Raw genomic sequence first — 23,630 nt, forward strand, 5'->3', positions numbered from 1 at the left:
AAAGTTGCTGTTATATAGGATTAGACAACAAGTGTCTGTGAAAACACATAGCTAAACAAAAAAAAAAATGCACAGGGGTATGTGCATCCCGTGGACGCAATTTGATTATACTTGCTTGATGAGAGTGATAGGACCCTAGCGATGGTATCCTCTGTACGCATATCACAGCCGAGAAGACACTGAATCCAAACCAGACCGGGAACTGAATTAACCTGACCAGGACAGTCACCCATCAACTGAGAAGGCACTGAATCAAACCAGATTGGGAACTAAATCAACCAGTCCAGGACAGTCACCTCGAAACAGAAAGAGAAGCAGAAGATGCGAAAAACAGCCAAAACAACACATACATCATCATCACAAAAACTAAACATTTATTTTCTAACTTAACATTTATTCGACTACATATAAAGTAACTAGAGGTACCACTCGTTCCACCCACTCTTCTATTATCAAAGAGGGAAAGAAGATCTCAAAAGAAGGTAAGAAAAGCGAACCGCTGGTATTGGAGAACAATAACCCCCAGAAGGACAATGCGATGAGCGATGACCAGATCCACGAAGCGAAAGAACCAAAGAATGGTTGCCAAATCTGTTTGATGGAAGTACCGGCTCAAACGATGACAGAGGAATGAGTAGTGGCCAGATCTATTAGGTGGAAGCACCGAAAACGGTAACTAGATTCACCAGACAAAAGCACTGACTCAAATGAAAAAGATGGAAGAAAAAGGTAGAGAGGAAGTGGAGGAGAGGAGAGGGGTTTTTGTTTTGCCTGATCACCATGGCGAATTATTTTCGCCAGGCCTTAAGCGGCACTGCTTACAGTGTGTTTGAATGGAGAGTAGAGGATGAGAATAGGAGGTTAAGAATAGAATGTAATGGAAATGAAGATTAATATATTTAACTTCTTTGTGTTTGGATGATTAATGAACAAAAATAAATTTAACTTTCCTTTCCATCTTATTTCTTATTTAGTTAACTAAAATTATAAAAAGTTAATCAAATAATTTTAGTGCATTTGACTATTATACCTTTTACAATCTTAAAACACATATTGCTAAACAAAGAAAAAAATATCTGACGATCACCTAACAAAGCACATGGTGCTATATGTGTCAGAATGCTTATTTTTTGTACTGATGCACTACAATCGCTCAAATAATTTTTTATTTTTTTTATTAAAAAGCCGTAGGTATATTCCATTAACTAAAGATAAAAGTTTTACGATTACAGTACCTCCTAAATAAACTAAGGACCTGTTCGGCGGTAATACCAACTTTTACTATTTATGTGGGAAAAAAAAAATTCAGTCTGATTGAATTTTTTTTTTCTCACATGAACAGTAAAAGTCAGTTCAAAATCTGACCAATCTCATGCCTATATCCATTCCTAGCAGTGTGCCGAACAGGCCCTAAATAAAAACATAAGTTAAAAAATAGAGAAAATCATGCGGTACAGAAAGTTTGTTAATACCCCTAAACTAAAGTCCCTTCTATTCAAATGCACTAAAAGAAAAGATTGGGGGGCTCCATGTAAAACAACCATCTCTTCTTTCTGACAACCTCCTCGCTTAATACCAGTATCCATCTAAGATTAAAATTGAAGTCTACTTGGTAAAATTAATAAAGCTAGCCTCCTATACAGCAGCTTAATACCGTAAATTGATGCTTGGTTTTAGCTGTGGTAAAAATATATATAAAATGATGCTTGGTTTTATGTTGTTTGGTTATAAATATTTGTATTAAAATTGTTAAACTTGATTATAAAAGCGTCAAACTTGATGTTTAAAAAATATACAAGGTAGATATTAAAAAAAAAAAAAATAACCTACTCAATGAAGAACGTGGTGGCTGTGGCTACTGGCTACTGTTGAGGTTTGTGGTAAATAAAATTTGATGATAATTATATAGTAAGATATATAGGATAGGGTATTTGTGTCTTTTTCTCTCATAATATTTGCATCAAAATTTCTTTCCATCTATTACACTTCAAATTGGGAGGGAAATCGATTCTATAAATTTCAATTATACAAGGTTAATCATTTTCCCTTCTGTACTCCTCACCTCCATCATAATTTTGTCAACCAAATACGATTCGAGAGAAATTTTTCTTTCCATTCCATTAAACTCTATCCAAATATGGTGTTAAAGGATATATCGAAAAGTGGAGCTCATTGTGTTTTAATAAAAATGGCCGCATGATTCTCAGTCTTAGTACATCCTAACCTACAAAACATGGCCGAAAGAGACTGAGTGGGGGATTAATGGATTTGATTTTAAGCGCACGATACATCATATTGGTAAGGCCCATGAGCTGAGCCCACTAAGTATTAATACGAGGTACACCAGGTCCATCAAAGATGTCTCAGATTTTTTCCGACCGTTGAGCCGTGAGGTGACCCGAATTCATATTTCCTTAGGTAAACGAAATGTTGAGTTTAGATCTATACCGTCTAATCTGCTTTGGCACGAATATTAAAGTGATTCAGTTAATACAACCTCTGGTCGGATTGGTCTAGATTCTGATCGGACGGTTCTGATAAAAAATAAAATATTCTGTTACTTCAGAGGATATGAATTCGTGTTGACCCAGCATCCAATATTCCGATATCTTTATTTATTTAAATATTTTCTCGATTATTCAAATTTCAAAATATAAATGCTCGAGCCGAGGGATTTTTTCGATACAGATTCAAAGAACAATAGAGAACTAGCCGTTGTGTAATCCAAATTCATCTGCATTTTTCTCGCCTTATTCGATAGAAAGAAAGAGAAAAACAAGAGTGAAGCGACGAAATTAGACCGATTTCTTATTTCTCATGGCTTCTAGAACCATCTCAAAGGACATCATCACCCTTCGTGGATCTGCTGCTATTGTCAGCGAGTTCTTTGGTGAGTTCTTGAATCCAATTTTGCTTTTCCGCTTAGTAGGGGTTTTTCAGAGTAAAAGGTTTTGGTGCTAATTAGTCTTGCTAGCACGATCTTTGTTTAAATCACAATTTCTGAAAGGCTTAATGTGTGATATATTGAATTATTAACCATTATTAGGTTTCAAATGCATTTCATCACTTTCTTTCAAATTCGGTCCAGCAAATACTCTGATAAGAGTAGTAGTAGTATTAATTAAATTAGAACTTCGAATCTCACAAACCCCAAATTCTTAATCGTTTGGGATGATGATCATAAGATTGGCACATTTACGGTTTTAAAAATTACAAATGATGAACTTCTATTTTGATATACATCAGGTTTAGACATGTATATGTAGAATTAAGTGTGGTTGATGCACAAAAAGTCCTGAAAATTCTCATTTATTTTCAGTTTCTTAATCCCGTCAACTAGTGTTTGTTAAAATGCGTCTCACAAGATAAATAAATTCCCTCTTTTAGCTGCCCTCTTATTATTATTTCTCAAATTCTGACAACTTAATTGGTGTTTATTTCAATGACTATAGAACAACTTACGTGAACTTTTTGCTCTTAGCAAAAATTTCTAAGTCACTGCCTGACAACTATTTGTTTTAATGCCTCTTTACAGGTTATGCAGCAAACAGGTGAGAAGAAATTAAGAATACATCCCTATTTCTGATTATCAGAATGTTTACACTATTCAAACTTTCTGTTTTGTATTTCTTTGCTAAATTTGGAGACCTGCAGTATTTTGTACAACCGTGGGCTATATCCTGAGGAAAGCTTTTCTAAGGTGAAGAAATATGGGCTCCCAATGCTGTTGACACAAGACGAAGGTGTCAAGTCTTTCATTTCCGGCATAACTTCGCAATTATCTGGTAAACCTTTTTTAATCTTTCTAATCTTATTGAGGCAAAAGCAGTCAGCTGTATGCATCCATTTTATTATCTTTTTGTTCTTGTTTGCGTAATTCAGAGTTTTTTAATGAGGGTAGGCCAGTGCAAATGGGCTGAGTTACCAACTAGTTGTAAATCTTGGGGTAAATCATTGCCTTACTGATTGATGCATAGTTATATAACTTATGAGTAAATTAAGTGTGCTGTGTAAATTAGCTTTTAGTTACAATTTTCTCAACATGACCAGTGTAATTGAAGCCTAATTTTCTCCATTTTAGTTATACTGAGGGGACTCTATTTTTAAGAATATTGGTACTGTTAAGTACCACTGAAATTTCAACATGGCTCGGCTCCTCGGCTTGAATGGTTATAAAATCTAGTACATTATTGGCATGTCAGAAAAAATATTGTATAAACTATTATTTATACAATCTTGTTTGATTAATACTTAAATTTGATAAAATATTGTATAAACTTTTATTTATATAATCTTGTTTGATAAAATTTCGAAAAGAATGGCTGGAAACGGGGAAACTACAGAGGATTGTTCTGGTCATTATGAGTAAGGCTACATCTGAGGTTTTGGAGAGGTGGAATTTCAATATAGTGACTGATGCTGAGGTTGTTGAAACGGGGTATGTTAATTTTATGCCAATTTTATTATCTACTTTGTCTTCCAATAATACTCTTCTGTGTTCTTTGCATAGGCAAACACCCTTCACCTAATTAGTATCTTTCTATAATATTTGGGTTTTTTTTTCAGAGTTCAATATCGAAAGAATCACATCTCACCTGTTTAAAAACTGAATTCTGTTACTTTTCAGGGTTATCAAAGAGAAAAGCGACAAGGAGATAATGCGAGAAATACAGGCGATAATGCGTCAAATTGCTTCATGCGTCAGTTACCTTCCTTGCCTAGATGAAGCATGTAAGTTGCTACTGGGACTATGAACTTTGAGTCTAAATGAGTAATATAAAAGTTTCCAGTTTTTTGTTATTATGTGCCATTTTGAATATATTTGTCAAAACGGTAATCGATGCATTCTTTACAAGACCCATTTACTATGATATCACAAAACCATGTTAGGTGCCGATTCTCAGAAATTTTATTATTGCGGACTGATTTTGAATGGAACAGAAATTTTAATGCACCTTTCTGCTTTTTCCATTGTTATTGCAGTTCTATTTCTGATATGTTTCAACATATAATATAATCAATCAAAATGTAACCTAACAAGTTGTTATCTGCTGATGCTGTGGCTCTCTCCAAAAAAACAGTAAAAACTTGCAACTCTGATTCTTCTGTTCTTTTGTTAGGTGTGTTTGATGTGTTGGCATACACAGATAAAGACACCACAGTACCGATTGCTTGGGTTGAAAGCGATGCCAAGCTCATAAACAACCCTCAAATGGTCAAACTGCACTCCTTTGACACTAAGGTACAGTACCACTTTGTATCATACTCAATCAGGATCAATTGTAAAATTTTACTTATTCGAAGAAAAAAATGGAAAATTCTGCTTGGATTGGGACTTAATATCCTATAGGCATGAACTTTCCAATTGCTTCAAAATTCCAAATAAAATCACAAATAAATGGAAAATTGAATGCGACCTTTAAACCAGCATATCCTTGTACATCTCTCAGTAACTGTTTTTTGGGATAAATTATTGCAGATACATAAAGTTGATACGATTGTCTCCTACAAGAATGACGAATGGGAAGAAGAAGACTAGATGTTTTGTCAAACTTGACATGATTTCTCAATTAATTGCTATACTATTCTCTAGTATTGGAGCTTTAACCAAAACCTATCAGCAGATACTTGTTGTGTTGTGATTTGTGAATTGTTCATTCACGCCAATTCTCTGGCAGTAGTATGATGACATGAGTGAACAACCTAATTTGTATGTGCTTGACCAAACATTTTTAGTCTGTTGCAAAATATGTACCAATTTAGTCCTGATACTATTCCCTGTAAGCCTGTAACGCAGAATGAATATTTTCTTTGTTTCTTTCCTAGTATAAATATTTTTCGTTTGTTATCATTTCAGTTAATTTTATCTCTGTAAGGTAAACATTTTCGAAAATTACACAGGGCCTTTTTGGGTTTGAACTGGGCCGAGACGTCTGTGTCTTGAGTCTTGATTATGTTTGCTCGTGTTACTTTGTGGATTCTGGTGCACGCGTGTGGGGTTGAGGGGAGGCAACGGTTATTTTCTAGCATTTTGATTTATGCAGAGCAGAATTAGAAAATTTTAATAGGTGGCTGAAAATTAAAATGTATAATTGTAGTGAGTGAGATTTAAATTTAAGACTTACAAAATAAAATTTTAACCACTAGGCTACAACTAAATATTTGTTATTTATTGTGGGTGGCTAAACTATATAAAAAGATAAAAAAGAATAAAATTTAATTAAATTCCTATACGTATAATTAAAATTTTCAAATTACTTTTAACTCAGTCTTAGATCTGCTCCTGAATTTATGAACAAGTTCAATGTCAAGCTACAATTGGTTTTTGCCAACACCAAAATTCTCATGCAAATACGGAAGGCAACATTGGGATTGATTAATTTATATGCCATAAACCAGTGTTGTAAATAATGGTATGCTGTCATCGGACGGATATGGTACTGTCAAACTATTAATCAGGAATAATCGGTCGATTAGTCAGAAAAATTCATGACAATTTAGTCACCGCCAACGACTAAACGGCCGATTAATCAGCCTATAACGGACGTTTTTTACAACACTGCCATAAACATGACAAGCATTGCAAAGTATGTATTCAATTAAGATCTGTGCTTACCAGATCTGTCATTGGCTTATTTCAGAAGAAAATTGCAAAGGAGAGCCCCCCTGCATAATCTAAAATTTGTAGATAATCTCCATATCCCTGGTGATTTACCATATTGGATCCCAAATGTTATAAAAAATTAGACTACTGAACATGATTCTCAATCTCTTGCCATAGAAGCAATGGCATCGCTGCTGTATTTTCTATGGATTGTCTAAACCAAAATCAAATGGATACTGAGAGGAAAGCATGTATCTACGGTTGTGAAGGGCCGTTATGAAAATAGGCCAAGTTCCAGGGTCATGCATCTACTTTATTATTGTTCAAATTAGTGCTACACACTAAACCTGATAGTGATAGGTCTATGCTTGTCAAATCGAGGATGAAATTTTAATCTTTTAGTTTGTACGAAATTGATTTAATGTAGATCATATCAATTCCTTATTCAACGAGATGTGGAGGGATGGGACTATGGGAGTCGGTAGATTGTGTTTTTTTTTTTGTAACTACATGTGAGAGCGCTGTAATATCATTTCTGTCAAAAGAGAAATATTGATTAATTAATTGTATTTTTCTTCTTTTTTGTCCTTTTAGCATGAGATTATATTAGTGGGTATCTTTTATGTCAGTTCAACGTGAACATTAGATTATACGTGTTTTCATAGCCTCGAATTTAATTGACAGTAACAGTGTTAAATATAAGTCAACTGGGATTCCAGTAGTTTATATTTTATTTAATTTATTACGTCAATAAATTATTTGGTTTATTTCAAAAAAAAAAAATTATTTGGTTAAATGGTTAGTCCATTGCATTTTAGATACCAATAAAAATAGAATAAAAAATAAACACAAATTAAAGATAGATACTAAAGAAGAAATTTTCTTGTACTTCATTTCAAAATTATATAATGGTGTTTGACAGAGAATTTTGAAAGAGGAAGATTAAAAAATATAAGAAGAAGAATGTTCATGACATTTTTATATCAAACTGTGGAAGCACTTAGAATTTTTAACAAAAGAAAATATCTTCCATTGAAAAGTACCATAAAATATTCCACAGTTTGTTTTTATCTACCAATCAATTTCATTTTTTTTTTTAATGTTAAGACCTTTCTTCCGGAATATATTCTTACTCTATTTAAGAATACAATTAGGATAACAACTACCTTCCAAAAAAAATTATTTCTATATTTGATGACATATCTTACCTTCCAAAAGAAGACCTGAATTATTTCACTCTTAATTACGAAATTTGTGTACATGTTCTAATTTTCTTAATCACTTCTTCACTAAAAGTTACATATTTTTTCTAAATTTTCTTTCAAATTTAATTAGGAAATATTAACATAGATTGATAGAAAATTTGTTCAAAATAGCTTTTTTTTTCGTTAAGGAGGATTTAAATGGCTAATAATTCTGATGCGTTCATTATATCTTCATCTTTAAAGCTTAAATTATATAAAACTAAAACACAAATTTTAAAAGAAAATTGTCAAATTTGACCGGCATAAAGAATTTATAAGAATTCACTGATGTTGACAATTTTTTAACATTAATGTTTACTAAAGAATTTAAATTATAATAAGAACATTTTAATTTTTATATTTAAAGTTTGTTTCTATTACTATATACCATAAAAGGGAATTTGGTCCAAATCATGAAGGGATTCGGTTCCTTAAAAAGATATATGAATCCTCTCCTTTTCCTTGTTCCCTTAAAAAATATGAAAGGGAACGAACGGTGCCTAAATCAAGAAACATTCAGACCGAAAACTTGAATTTTGACCACAAAATGAATTTTTTGGATCGCATTCTCATTTATTGAAAGCAACTAGCTTGATTCAATTAGTTTGAACTTGCTACTAGTCTATTTTTTATTCGTAGCATGAATGTAATACATTGTTTTCTAAATATTATATTTTTAATTTATTTCATAATTTTCCTTTCATTGACAATGATGTAGGCTTCAAGAGAAAATGAAATGAAGCACATCATAGGTGCCTTTCTAAGAGGTGGAGTTGTAGTACATTATGAAATAACTTTAAAAAGCCAATACGATTAAAGAATGAAATATCAGAATAAATTGCTTTCCTTTCGTTTCTATTAAGAAGTCCTTTTTTCTTTTCCAAAAGATTAAAGCTTATGGAATACAGTCGGGCTCCTCTCCATTTGTACATAATTTGTATTCCATGTAGGGGTGTCAATGGCACCATTTTATCCGTTTATCTGATCCGTACCGTATCCAATAAGACGGGTACGGATAAGATTCTTTCTTTCTTTTTTTTGTAAATTTATCGGATACGGATAAAGATTTTTTTTAGTTATCTAAACGGGCAAGGGTACGGGTAGCCTATTTCTTATCCATATCGTATCTGCGTGGTATGTTAAGCTGTCAAGTTGAAGCTAATATATATTTACATTAAAACTGGAAACAAGTATATATTTTTTGAACTAATTATATTTATCCTTGTAAATTTAGAGCATCTTACAAGCTGGAACAGATACCTCATCTAACACAGTGGAATTGGCGATGGTGATACTACTAAACAATCCCCAAATACTAAAGAAGACAGCAGTTGAACTCGATAAGCAAGTCAGTAACAAGTGGTTGATACATGAGTCAGACATGGATCAGGTTCCCTACCTTGTATACATTATGCATGACAGCATGAGGTACTCCGGCTATACTCTGGTGCCCCACTTCTTGTCCCTCATGAGTCACGCGAAGATGTCACCATTGGAGGCTACAACATCCCACCAGGAATGATGTTGTTAGTGAATGTGTGTCAGATCCACAGAGATCCCGTCATATGGGAGGAATATGAGAAATTTATTCCAGAGAGATTTGAAAACATGAATGCTGAGGGTAATTTTATGATACCATTCGGGATGGGCAGGAGAAAGTGCCCGGGAGAAGGCTCGCTATGCGAGAAGTTGGGTTGATATTAGGAATTCTGATTCAATGTTTCAACTGGGAAAGAACAACAAATGAACTCATCGACTTAATTGAAGGTTCCGGTCTCACCCTGCCTAAAGTCATTCCACTCAAAGCAATGTATTAGCCTCGATAAGCCATGATGAAGGTTCTTTCTGGATTATGAACTCAACATGATATCTATACTAAAATATGCTTGGGAATGAAATTTTATAATTTTTGAAAAAAAATTACTATTTTTAAGATAGCCACAAAATTATCGTTTTTATACCAGCTTCTTCAACTTTTGACAACCCTTTGCAAAGTACGTCAACCCCATATCGGAGTCTCCAGCATAAGCTAGATACCTATAGGTAATATAGTGTTATATTCACCTATATACCCAAGCCCCATATCCGATAACCCACCAAGTTTTACTGAGAATGCCAAATGTTCAAGCTTGGCGCAACCTCTCAACAATGCACATAAGCCTTTGTCGAGGGGTAACTCAGTGATATGTTTCTCATGGTCAAGTAAGACGAGGCGGAAGTCACGGAGCTTGGAGCTGTGTTGGCCAAAGGCCTCCAGGGCATCATTAGAGATGTCAGAGACATAGCTATATACTCGAGCTTGAGGCAGTTACGAGCTACTGAAATCAACCCAGCTTGGGAAACACCACTCTGCTCATGCAAGCATGGTTCCTCGTCTCCGCTCTCTATTCTTAGCCGGTGAAGTTGCTTGCATCCCTTTTCCACCACTTGAAGCCCTTTATCCCTAATGATGCTTCGCACCTGAAAAAAAAAAAACCAAAACTTTTGGAGTTATGATACGCTAAAGCAATTAATCTAATTGATTACGTACACAAGGGTGCAGCGACTGCTTGCCTGGTTACATGAGTAGAAACTTACAATTGCTCCTAATAATTGTGTGATTATATCATTGTATCAATTGGATAAATCCATGTCCCTATATACGTATCACTATGGATCACTCATTACTAAAAAAAATAAATTGAAAAAATATGTCGTCAATATTTTTAATTGATATATGTTGTCAACCGTTGTAATTGAAATATGTCGTCAGTAATTTTAATCGAAATATATTGTTAGCAACCAATATAAATTAAATATCAGATTAAAAATATAACTTAAATAACTTTCTCATTTTCTGACCTGAATACACCAAATTCGTATAGATTATCGATGCCAAATTCGTGAGGATAGACTATTAACACCACATTCATATTCATAAATTGAAGACTCATTATTGAGAGTAGCATTGGTGGAAACACAACTCCATTGTATTTTCCTGCCTCATCTATCTTATCTAAGGACCTCCAAGCAAATTCTTTCAAGTTGGATACTGCTTTTCAAAAATTATTTAAGAGAGTGAGGTCGCACTTCCTTATTTTTGAAGAAATAAGGCTTTTGCAATTGCAGACTAGTAACTCAAGGTGTTCTTCGGAGATTACGAGCTCCGTCTGATAAAATTTCAGGTGTGTAAGCACTGTATTGTTGGTCGCTATAACTTCAAGCCATTCTCCCTTTTCAGGGGAATCAATCTTACTTTCTTTTATAGACAGAGTCTGAAGACATCTGCTCATGCAATAGAAAATTAAATTAGATGGTTATATCTAATTCAATGAATGAAAATAAATATTTCATTAGTTGACGTCATGTTGATGAAAATTAAATTAGATGGTTATATATTTCTTGAATAAAAGTAGAGGGAATATTTTTTGAATAAAAGTGGTGGAAACCCCACCGAAATCACACCAATAAAGACTAATACTGACCCAATTTTTAGTTTTTACAAATGTTGAACTGGGTTAACATTATTTACAGAACAAACTATGTGGAAAAATGATAGAAGATTATGTGAAAAATGATAATACATGCACATGTTAATTAAGAATAAATTACAACAAATAAAGGAGGTACCTGCAATTGCAAGCGATAATTTTAAGCTCATCGGTAGAAAAACTAAAGCAATATTGGAGCTTAAGTAAGTGAATGGCATTGCGTCTGGCCTTAACCAGTAGCCCTATATCGTCATTGGTTATCATCATATTTTCACGGAATTGAACAAATTGTGTGATTATTTTCCTACCGACTCTATTTTATCGAAGGACCCCCTACCAAATTCTTCCAAGTTGGATGCTGATTTTCAAAAATTGTCCAAGAGAGCGAGGTCGCTCTCCCTTATCTTCGAAGAAACAAGGCTTTTGCAATTGCAGACTAGTAACTCAAGGTGTTCTTCGGAGATTACGAGCTCCGTCTGGTAAAATTTTACGTGCGTAAGCACTATGTTGTTGGTCGCTAGAACTTCAAGTCATTCCTCCTTTTCAGGGGATCAATTTTACTTTCTTTTATAGACATGGTCTGAAGACATCTGCTCAAGCAATAGAAAATTAAATTAGATGGTTATATCTAATTAAATGAATGAAAATAAATATTTCGTTAGTTGACATTGTATTGATGAAGATTAAATTAGATGGTTATATATTTTTTGAATAAAAGTAGAGGGAATATTTTTTTCAATAAAAGTGGTTGAAACCCCACCGATTTCTATTGAACATAAATCACACCAATAAGGACTAATACTAACCCTATTGTTAGTTTTTACAAACGCTGAACTGGGTTAACATTCTTTACAAAACAAATTATGTGAAAAATGATAGAAGATTATGTGAAAAATGATAATACATGCACATTTTAATTAAGAATAAATTACAACAAATAAAGGAGGTACTTGCAATTGCGAGCGATAATTTTAAGCCCATCGATAGAAAAACCAAAGGAATATTGGAGCGTAAGCGACTGAATGACATTGTGTATGGCCTTAACCAGTAGCCCTATATTGTCATTGGTTATCATCATATTCCTTAAATTCAATTCCTTTACGGAATTGAACAAATTGTGTGATTATATCATTGTATCAATTGGATAAATCCATGTCCCTATATACGTATCGCTATGGATCACTCATTACTAAAAACAATAAATTGAAAAAAATATATCGTCAATATTTTTAATTGACATATGTTGTCAATCATTGTAATTGAAATATATCGTCAGTAATTTTAATCGAAATATGTTGTTAGCAACCAATATAAATTAAATATCAGATTAAAAATATAACTTAAATAACTTTCTCATTTTCTGACCTGAACACACCAAATTCATATAGATTATCGATGCCAAATTCGCGAGAATAGACTATCAACACCACATTCGTATTCATAAATTGAAGACTCATTATTGAGAGTAGCATTGGTGGAAACACAACTCCATTGTATTTTCCTGCCTCATTTATCTTATCGAAGGACCTCCAAGCAAATTTTTTCAAGTTGGATACTGTTTTTCAAAAATTATCTAAGAGAGTGAGGTCGCACTTCCTTATCTTTGAAGAAATAAGGCTTTTGCAATTGCAGACTAGTAACTCAAGGTGTTCTTCGGAGATTACGAGCTCCGTCTGATAAAATTTCAGGTGTGTAAGCACTGTGTTGTTGGTCGCTAGAACTTCAAGCCATTCTCCCTTTTCAGGGGAATCAATCTTACTTTCTTTTATAGACAGGATCTGAAGGCATATGCTCAAGCAATAGAAAATTAAATTAGATGGTTATATCTAATTAAATGAATGAAAATAAATATTTCGTTAGTTGACGTCGTATTGATGAAGATTAAATTAGATGGTTATATACTTTTTGAATAAAAGTAGAGGGAATATTTTTTGAATAAAAGTGGTGGAAACCCCACCGATTTCTATTGAACATAAATTACACCAATAAGGATAGGTACCAATCATATTGTCCGTTTTTACAAACGCTGAACTGAGTTAACAATATTTACAAAATATATTATGTAAAAAATGATAAAAGATTATGTGGAAATGATCATGCATGCATATGTTAATTAAGAATAAATTGCAATAGATAAAGGAGGTACCTGCAATTGCGAGCAATATTTTTACACTCATTGGTAGAAAAATCAAAGTAATATTGGAGCTTAAGTGACTGAATGGCATTGCGTCTGGCCTTAACCAGTAGCCCTATATTGTCATTGGTTATCATCATATTCCTTAAATTTTATTCCTTCACGGAATTGAACAAATTGTGTGATTATATTATTGTATCAATTGGATAAATCCATGTCCCTATATACGTATCACTATGAATCACTCATTACTAAATTTTTTTTTAAAAAAATATGTCGTCAATATTTTTAATTGATATATGTTGTCAACAATTGTAATTGAAATATGTCGTCTGTAATTTTAATGGAAATATGTTGTTAGTAACCAAAATAAATTAAATATCAAATTAAAAATATAACATAAATAACTTTCTTATTTGCTGACATGAACACACCAAATTGGTATAGACTATCGACACCACATTCGTGAGGATAGACTATCGACATCATATTCGTATCCATAAATTGAAGACTCATTATTGATAGTAGTCTTGAGGAAACACAACTCCATTGTATTTTCTTGCCTCCTCTATTTTATCGAAGGACCCCCTACCAAATTCTTTCAAGTTGGATGCTGATTTTCAAAAATTGTCCAAGAGAGCGAGGTCGCACTCCCTTATCTTCGAAGAAACAAGGCTTTTGCAATTGCAGACTAGCAACTCAAGGTGTTCTTCGGAGATTACGAGCTCCGTCTGGTAAAATTTTAGGTGCGTAAGCAATGTGTTGTTGGTCGCTAGAACTTTAAGTCATTCCTCCTTTTCAAGGTATCAATCTTACTTTCTTTTATAGACAGGGTCTGAAGGCATTTGCTCAAGCAATAGAAAATTAAATTAGATGGTTATATCTAACTTCAAGTCATTCTGTGCTTTATTTAACTGTTTAAACATATTTCTGGTTTGGTCTTCAGATCAATCCGCACTAACTGATATGTCAAAAGGGGTTATTTCATGCATTTTTGGTATCAGTAGAGGTTTACTACACCTCTTTCAAGCAAGCAATTAAGAAAACATAAATAATGTCGATATTTTAGTAGATTTAAGCCACGACATAGTTATCAATTGGTTGCTCGTGCTACTTAGACTAGATTAATTTGGGAGAAAAAAATTCATACGGCCAAGTATATGGAATCAAATTTCAGTACTTAGTCTAAATAAAAATTGCTAAAATTACATACCGTTGTATTTTTTTGGCACTTGTAAAACACTTTGTTTCGATTCAACGGAGTTTGGCTCATGAGCTTGATCACTTTGTGACCACAGTTTGGGTACGGCACCATCGGAGAGGAGCGGCTTGGCTGGGCCGAAGTTGTGGAGATCTCTGAGGAGGACGTCATGTGATTCTCCACCAGTGGTCGATGGCGATGCATGGTGGAAGGCTGGTGGAGGAGGGGGTTAATCTTACTGCATAATGATCACAACTAGAAAACATCAGAAAACATGAATGCATGTGAATTAAGCCATTATCAAAACCAGTACCAGTGGTACCATGTCCCCAAAAACCAGTTCCTGTCAGTAGAATTACTGCCTGTTGTTGGTCTGAAAAATTAAAACATATTATGGTTAATCTGACTAAAAGTTTCAGAATTTAGACCTTGATGCTCTGTATTATACCTCAAATAAGCATACATTCATAAACTGCATAAATTACCTCAAGTAAGCATATAATTTCACTATCAACCCACCAATTGTATTATTTGTTTTATATAAACTATTACTTAACATAAGACTAGAGTTAAATTAATTAAGGACCAAATCCGCTGATAGACAAAACGTGCATAAAAATTAACTATCCTAATATAAATAAGGCTCAACTTAAATATGAAATTTCATTGCCTCAAATTCTCTTGATCTCATACTATCCATGTATTGCATCTCCTTTATGGATCCAAATTATGAGGAACAATAAGAGAAACAATTGCATCTAGGATCAAATAGGCTGAAATGATGGATTAAAACAACATATTTTCAAAAGTTGTCAATTGTTCAATTATAAATTAAACATTGAACTCAGAAATTAAACAATCTATAATTAGTCGATTTCTCCTATTTTGTGAGGTTATTTCCATTGCTAATCTAATCGATCAGATGATGACCAATTTTAGGGACTAGGGATTCATGAAAGAGTCTGAGCTTTTCAACCAACCAAACGGAGAAAGGAGACAAACATGATTGAAAGAGGTATTTACCTTAAGAGAGGAGATAGACAGCGGAGGAGAGACAGCAGAGAGGCGAGAGGAGATAGCCGTCGCGAAGGAGGTGGGAGGACTTGAAGAGTGAGAAGAGGGACAAGAGGGACTCCTGCTCTGAATGGTTCAAATCAAGATACGAGAGATTAGGGTTCGGCGGATTTCATGGTCCTGGCGGAGGAACGAGAGAAAAAGAGGCGAAGGAGATAAAGGGAAGGGGGATTGGAGGCCTCAATTTTCTAATTTTATCCCTTCAAATGAAGGGTATTTTTTGGAAATATCAAAATACATTTTTTATACAATAATTTTCAAAATAATTTTAATCCAATATGTATATTAAATGTATAATTGTGGCAATTTCATAATTTTAATGATTTTAGAGTGGCAAATAACTAATTTTAAGTTTTGAGATGGCAACTTCATAATTTTCAAGTTTTGGAGTGGCATAAAAAAAAATTCCCTAAATACTATCTTAAATTCATAATATAAAAATGGAAGTCCGACAAATGAGATAATTCCTGCATAAATAAATCATCTAATTGAAGAAATAGTAATAGCAATTGTTACATTTCTAATTTTTGCACATCTAATTAAATCCAATTTCAAATAAAATATGTATTTTTTTTTTCTAATTTATCAATTCACCGAGTGCAAATCTCCATTCTTCAAAGTTTATTCTGAGAGCAAACCGAAAGAAACTCTTATGGGTCTCATCTCTTGGTCCAGCCCATTATACTTTTTAAAAGTTTGTTTTTGAAATTTTTTATAGTACTAAGCAGTTTGATTAATTTCATTCCACATTACTCAATTTAGATTTTTTTTTTTTAAAATATAATTCCTTTTAAATCTTTTAACATAACAAGCATGCTGTGCGGATTTTTTTTAAAAATAACTTCCACCGACCTTAGGGATCAGTAGAGCAAGAAAATCAAAACCTACACCGATTCTAGAGATCGGTGGAGCAATTTTTTTAAAAACTACACAAGTTATTTAGTGTTTAAATTAGTATTTAGTGAGAAATTACCTCCATCGATCTAGAGATCGGTGTAGGTTTTGATTTTCTTGCTCCACCAATTCCTAGGATCAGTGAATGCTATTTTTCTAAAATTCCAACACTGCTGGTTCTGGTGAAAGATTTAAAAAGGATTTCTATTTTTAAAAGAAAATCCTCAATTTGTATAAATTAATTGATTGAAAATTTTCTATGGACTTCACCAAGAAAACAATTTGGTTATCAAGTTGATTATTTTAAAAGAATTATGAATAATTCCTCTCCAAATTTTCAATTTGACGAAAAACTGATTGAAATTTTTCATTGAATTTTGCATGGAGGAAAGGAATTTTATTATCAAGTTTATTGATTTTAGAGAACTTCTTGGGACTTGAATACCCCTCAGAATACAAATTACAAATGCTGCAATTTTGAGAACAAACTAAAAGCTCGTCAATTAGATCTACTGGTACTGCAACAATAATTAATAGGGGAATATTAATTTATATAAGTACCAAAACTCACTGCAAAAGAACAAAATGTTATCACATTGCCATCTAACCATTACGAATAATCCATGAACAAAAACATACTCTCTAAAAAACAGAAATACCAAGAGTTCTACCAGAGAGAACCAACAACAAAATTCAACATTTTAAAACCCACTACAGAATTAAGCAGCAGCAGTTGCCGCGGCATTAGATGCAGCGAGCCTCTTCCTAGCCTCCTCAATAATACTCAACTTAATACCCTTACCCTTAGGAAGAGAAATCCATGGCTTGGTACCCTTACCGATGGTGAACACATTCCCCAGACGGGTGGCGAACTCATGTCCGGTAGAATCCTGCACGTGGATAGTTTCAAAAGATCCCTTCTGCTTCTCACGGTTCTTGATGACTCCAACCCGACCCGTGTTACGCCCGCCCGTTACCATCACTACATTACCCACATCGAATTTGATGAAATCGACAATCTTTTGGGTTTCTAGGTCGAGCTTGATGGTGTCGTTGGCTTTGATAAGTGGATCCGGGTAGCGGATCGTGCGCCCATCATAGGTGCTCAGGTATGGGATGCCCTTCTGGCCAAACTGCACAGACCTCACCTTGCACAGCTTGAACTGTAAAAAGGAGAGAAATATTAGACGAAGTTCTATTTCTAACAATAAATTTACTTCATTTTACAAACCTTTCACAAAATCATTCCTAGTTACAAACTCAAATAACAGTGTATGTGTGAGTCTGTATCCTCTGAGATATCTCAATTTTTTTGTTTATCCTCTGAGATTCATGCAGAGAGGATTCAAACAGTCTGGAATTCATTTTACAAACCTTTCACACAATCATTCCTAGTTACAAACTGGAATAGCAGTATACACGTGAGTCTGTATCCTCTGAGATATCTCAATTTTTTTGTTTATCCTCTGAAATTCATGCAGAGAGGATTCGAACAGTCTGGAATTCATTTTACAAACCTTTCACAAAATCATTCCTAGTTACAAACTTGAATAACAGTATATGTGTGAGTCTGTATCCTCTGAGATATCTCAATTTTTTTGTTTATCCTCGGAGATTCATGCAGAGAGGATTTGAATAGTCTGGATTTTCCACAGATCGACTCAAAATGTTTTGAGATTTCTCAGATGATGTGAATTCAGTAAACATTCAGGTGACTATTCCAATACATAACTCATTTAGAAAAATAAATACCTAAAGGTTATTACTGCTGCAAAGTTTTTTAAAAAAAAATTACCTTAGCTTCTTCATCCTTGATGGAGTGGAGACGGAAGCGGCCCTTGGTGTCATAGAGAAGCCTGAAATTCTCAGTTGTCTTAGGGATCGACACGACATCTGTTTCACAACACAATTCACAGTTCAGATATAAATAAATCAAGAGATAACTATTGTAATTAAACTGAAATTGAAGGGTAATATTGGGATGTGCATACGTACCCATGAAACCGGCAGGGTATGTCTTGTCAGTTCTGACCTTGTTGTCAACCATAACATGGCGTTGCATGAGAATGGCGATGACCTCACGGTAAGTCAAAGCATACTTCAACCTGTTCCTTAAGATAAGGATCAGAGGAAGGCACTCTCTTGCCTTATGGGGACCAGATGACGGTTTTGGGGCCTACCAAAAATAACAGCATCAGTTAATTCCATTAAAAATGCTTTGGATTATTAGTTAAAATGAATATATTTAAGAAATGAACTTACAAATGCACCGCCAAGTTTGTCAAGCATCCAATGCTTGGGGGCATTAAGCCTCTTCAAGTGCTTCTTCAATCCTCTAGCCTGTATAGCAATGCATGTCCAAAATTAGGTATTGCTTGAATCAAACAAATGCTAAGTCTGATTTGCTACAAATCGAACAGCTAGTTTAGGATTGAATTAACAAGAACTGCAAATTAGTCCTGATTAACTGGTAGCAAATTTCCTCTCAGATGAGCACAAATTCCTTAACCTCTGATTATTACAGAACATTTTTACGAAGACCTTGATTAGAAATAGTATCAACAGTAATAATCCCTCGTATACAAATCTCAAAATGCGTAAAATTATGAAAGCTAATCTCTTATTCATCCAAGGTAAACTAAAACAATGACCAAATCCCTAAAACATACAGAGTTGCTCGTCAAGAATAAGAAATAATCGATAATAACACTACAACAATACTGGATCTACCTAATCTAAGACGATATTATCTAAAGGAATCCAATGCTCTAACGAAAACAAGCAAAGGTAATCAGTAAAGAAAACGATGCAAATCTAACGAGAAAACAGTGGAAAAAAACAAAGAATGAAACAAGGAGATAGATCGAACCATGCTTCTGGTTTTCTTTTCTTCTCCCCTCCTCTCTCTCTCTCTCTCTCTCTCTCTCTCTCTCTCTCTCGCTCGCGCGCCGCTCTGCAGGAAGGAAGACAAACCCTAGCTGCGCGCAAGGGTTTATAAAGCCACAGCTAGGCCTTCATCTCAAACCCGGCCCATACAAAAGTTAGAGATAAAGCCCATAAGAGAATTAGAGAAAAGCCCGAAAATATAAATTCTATCCGTTTCTGAAGAAAAAACCCCAAATCGGCTCGAACTTTCGGAACATCTTAGACCGGTTTATATTTGTTTTAGCTAATTCGACCCGGCTCGAAACAAAATCATCGTAGCCCATTTCCTGCTCAAACTCGATTCTAATCATCACAGACCGGTTTATATTTTATTACTTTTCAGCCAGATTAGGGGTTGCGTTTAAGATTTGAAATTGGGTTGCGTTTGGATTTTATCCAAATTACGCAAAAATCCATAACTTTAGTATGAAATGAATGTCTACAGATAATATACTTAATTTAGAGCATTTGCATCTATGATATATGATATTATGAGAGTTTCTAATCTGATGTGATTAGGGGTGTTCATTGGATCCGGTTTAATTGGTTTTGAACCGAATCGAATTAGTTTGGATTAAACGGTTTAGTTCGTTTCGGTTTGCTTTTTAAAACCAAATTATAACTTCAGATCAATTAGGTTTGAAAATTTTCAAAACCAAAATAACCAAACCCACCGAACTTTTATATATTATAAATTTGGTCCAAACCGCCCTGATTTATTTCTTAATCAATTGTTTTAAATATATCGTTTATTTCTTAATATTCTAATTTATTTATTAATAGCTGGTTTATTTCTTAATATACTTCAGTTTATTATAAATCAATTGTTTTAAATTAAGAAAGTTAATATATTTCGATTTGAATCGAACAAGCAGACATAAAACTTTGGTTCGGTTTGATTCGGTTGCAATGCTAAATCGGTCAGTTCGGTTCTATTTTTGAAACCGAATTATAACTTCGGTTAGCCTAGTTCGGTTCGGTTTCAACCAAACCGAACCGATGAACACCCCTAGATGTGACAATTTTTAATCTAGTTTCAGGAATGTGGAAGAGTTTGTTCTTTAGAAAATATGCATGATAGTTTCTTATTAAGAAACTGTTAATAAACTTCATGCTAACCAAATGATTGGTTTAAACTTTAAATTATTTCTTTTTTTTTAAATTTATTGCTGACATGGTTTAATAAAAACTCCAAAATTAATTTCAGAGATGTGAGAGTTAAAAACTTTAGAGATCTTAATTTCTAAAAAGTGATTAACAGTTATTTAAAAACTTATTTGAGTTGTTAGAACGTAGATGCTTTTACTTTTTTTAATAAAAAATATTGTCTAGCTTAAAGCGCAAGTTATGTCGAACTATTAAAGTACAATTTATTATTTTTGTTTTAATAATAAATTGTTGTATTAAGTTGCGTGCTAGTTATGTCGAATTGTTAAAGTACAATTTATTATTTTAATTTTAATAATAAATTATTGTATTAAGTTGTTTGCTAGTTATGTCGAACTGTTGAAGTACAATTTATTTCTACATACAAGCATAAAAGAATTAAGCACACAAAAAGTTATTACTGTATACCGTATATATAAATTTTAATAAATATTTATATATACAGATTTTAAAATGAGCTATCAACACCCACAGTCATTTTCAATAGAACACTTTAAACTAATATTTTTACCCGATAGGACCCAATAATTGTGAAAATTATTGAATAATGTTGATCCAATACGTGTGAAAATTATTCAATAGTATTGACCCAATAGGTTCTATTATTGAGTCAATAATAGTTATTTATCCTTCAAAATTATTGGGCTCCTTCGAAATAAGTGTGAAAAATTATAAATTTTGAAGGACAAAATGTGCAATTAGAATAATTTTATGGTACGCATCAGATACTTAAATTGCAGACCACAAAAAGCACACAATATTTTATCCTATCAAGTACAATTGACCTTCCATCCGGGTCCACTTGCCAGCCCTCTTTGATTTGTTCAATTATTTCGAAGGCAAGGAGCAAGGTACATGTCTTGCTGTTTGATGTACTTGAATCAAGGTACTAAATAGCGATTATAGCACTATAGTTTTTAAGGTTTAAAAAAATTATAGCATAGCTATAGCGTAATCATAATTAGCTATTTAGAATTATAATAAAAGCTATAGCTAGCTATTAAGAACTCAGGCGGTCTTCTGGGAAGAAAGTTGCTGCTTTTTGTTTTGGAAAACTTTTTTCTAATGTTGAAGTCAAATGATGTGGTCACACTTGCCAACTTATTTTCATGTAATTTACTTGCAGCTGCCCCAAAATTTGTTGAATGAATGCAAAACTTTGCAGAGTATTTCGCTGCATGATAATCCAATCTCTATGGACCAGTTCCAAGAGGTACATCTCCTTACAATCTTTCTCTACATTTGCATATATGCCCTTGCAAATTATTGGGTATTTTCTTTGGTTTTACAGAGTTCTGGATACCCAATTTAAAGTGCCTCATGTATGTTTGATAAAAAAAAAAAAAAAAAGTGCCTCATGTATATGTATTTTGCATGAAACTATATTCTTTCGGAAGGATTTTTTAGTAAAGAAACTTTTGAGTTTGATGTTTAAACATCATTAATTATTCAGACGGATGGTTTTGAGGAGTTTGAATCACGGCGGAGGAAGAAATTCGATAAACAAATCGATTCAAATGTAATGATGAGTTCAACTGCACTTGATGAAGGTCTCAATCTTTTGATGCTATTTGGATAAAGTGGATCATTGCTTGGCTGAATAGTTTACAATCATGTATTAGTGTCAATGGGGATCTCACCCCTTACTTCTCTTGTAAAAGGGGAGTACGTCAAGGAGATCCATTATCTTCTTTTTTATTCATCCTTGTTGCAGATACATTAAGTAGGATTTTTAGTAAAGGTAGACAATCACATATGTTAAAGGGATTAGGTCCACCAATTCTCAACAACCATGCCATTGCTAATTGTCATTATGCCGATGACACGATTATATTTTTAGAGGTAGATGGCAATAATGTAGAGAATGGTGGGGGATGATTGCATTTGAGGCTATTTCAGGGATTAAAATGAACCTCCATAAAACTGAATTGTATCCTATGAATACTGATATAGGCCCTTAGTTAGCTGATATGTTTCGATGTAGATTATCTAAATTTCCTATAAAATACTTAGGGTTACCACTTCAAGATATCGGTCTTAAACAAAAGGATTGGGATTTTTTAGTAGATAAATTTGACGCTAGATTACAAGGTTGGCAAGGGAACTTGCTCTCCATAAGGGGGAAACTAACTCTCATTAACTCTGTACTTTCTTCTATTCCCTTATATGCACTCTCCATTTATAGAATTCAATCCTCTGTTATAGACAAGTTAGATAGAATTAGAAGAAATTTTCTTTGGCAATGGTCTACCTCCAAGAGGAAGTATTCTCTTATCAGTTGGCATAAGGCATGCATAGCTAAAGAATATGGTGGATTATGTATTCTGGACCTGAGGCAAATGAATTCTGCTTTACTTATGAAATGGTGGTGGAAATATCACAATCCATCTTATTCCCATTTGTGGAAAAAACTGATCCAGTATCAATACTATACTCAACATAATATTCCAGCTTCCTCTTTTTGGAAAGAGATTCTTAAACTAGAGTCACTAGGACAAAGTAGTATTATATATTCCCCAGGTACACACACAAAGATCAGATTTTGGTTAGATATATGGCACCAAAACTGTACACTAACTACTCAATACCCATAATTATTTGATATATGTACTAATCCAAATGTTTCTCTTAAAGTTGTCATTAACTCACAGGGTAGAGCCATCTCTTTCAAAAGACATCTGGATGACATGATGTCTCAAGAATGGACCCAGATACTACAGCATATTAGCAACATTTCGTTTACTCATGATTCTGATCAGCTTGCATGGAAATGAGAACCCTCTGGGATTTTTTTTTCTGTCAAATCATTCAGGCTTTAAAATTTGTTTTTTTTTTTTTTGGGGGGGGGGGGGGGGGGGGGGATGGCATAGGCTATGCTATGGTGGCAAATGCCAATCCCATATAAAATCAAAATATT

At 33.6% G+C, this 23,630-nt stretch overlaps 3 protein-coding genes across 3 annotated transcripts; 2 read left to right on the plus strand and 1 right to left on the minus strand.

The window, feature by feature from the left end:
- Window positions 1-2,687: 2,687 nt before the first annotated feature.
- Window positions 2,688-5,815, plus strand: LOC144566564 (mitotic spindle checkpoint protein MAD2). Its single transcript, XM_078316612.1, has 7 exons — window positions 2,688-2,890; window positions 3,536-3,551; window positions 3,655-3,785; window positions 4,318-4,438; window positions 4,628-4,731; window positions 5,121-5,242; window positions 5,480-5,815. The coding sequence occupies exons 1-7, from the start codon at window positions 2,818-2,820 to the stop codon at window positions 5,537-5,539; spliced, it is 627 nt and encodes a 208-aa protein (XP_078172738.1). The 5' UTR covers window positions 2,688-2,817; the 3' UTR covers window positions 5,540-5,815.
- Window positions 5,816-8,488: 2,673 nt separating this feature from the next.
- LOC144566653 ((+)-piperitol/(+)-sesamin synthase CYP81Q2-like) lies at window positions 8,489-9,546 on the plus strand. Its single transcript, XM_078316688.1, has 4 exons — window positions 8,489-8,494; window positions 8,567-8,626; window positions 9,083-9,196; window positions 9,271-9,546. The coding sequence occupies exons 1-4, from the start codon at window positions 8,489-8,491 to the stop codon at window positions 9,544-9,546; spliced, it is 456 nt and encodes a 151-aa protein (XP_078172814.1).
- A 7,605-nt stretch (window positions 9,547-17,151) lies between these two features.
- Window positions 17,152-19,630, minus strand: LOC144566562 (small ribosomal subunit protein eS4x). The gene is made up of 5 exons (XM_078316610.1): window positions 19,491-19,630; window positions 18,884-18,961; window positions 18,617-18,797; window positions 18,417-18,514; window positions 17,152-17,784 (listed from the first exon to the last, which is right to left on the minus strand). The coding sequence occupies exons 1-5, from the start codon at window positions 19,491-19,493 to the stop codon at window positions 17,341-17,343; spliced, it is 804 nt and encodes a 267-aa protein (XP_078172736.1). The 5' UTR covers window positions 19,494-19,630; the 3' UTR covers window positions 17,152-17,340.
- Between the last annotated feature and the right edge of the window lie 4,000 nt (window positions 19,631-23,630).

Source organism: Carex rostrata, chromosome 15 (genome assembly GCF_964058835.1).
Source record: "Carex rostrata chromosome 15, lpCarRost1.2, whole genome shotgun sequence".
NCBI lineage: Eukaryota > Viridiplantae > Streptophyta > Magnoliopsida > Poales > Cyperaceae > Carex > Carex rostrata.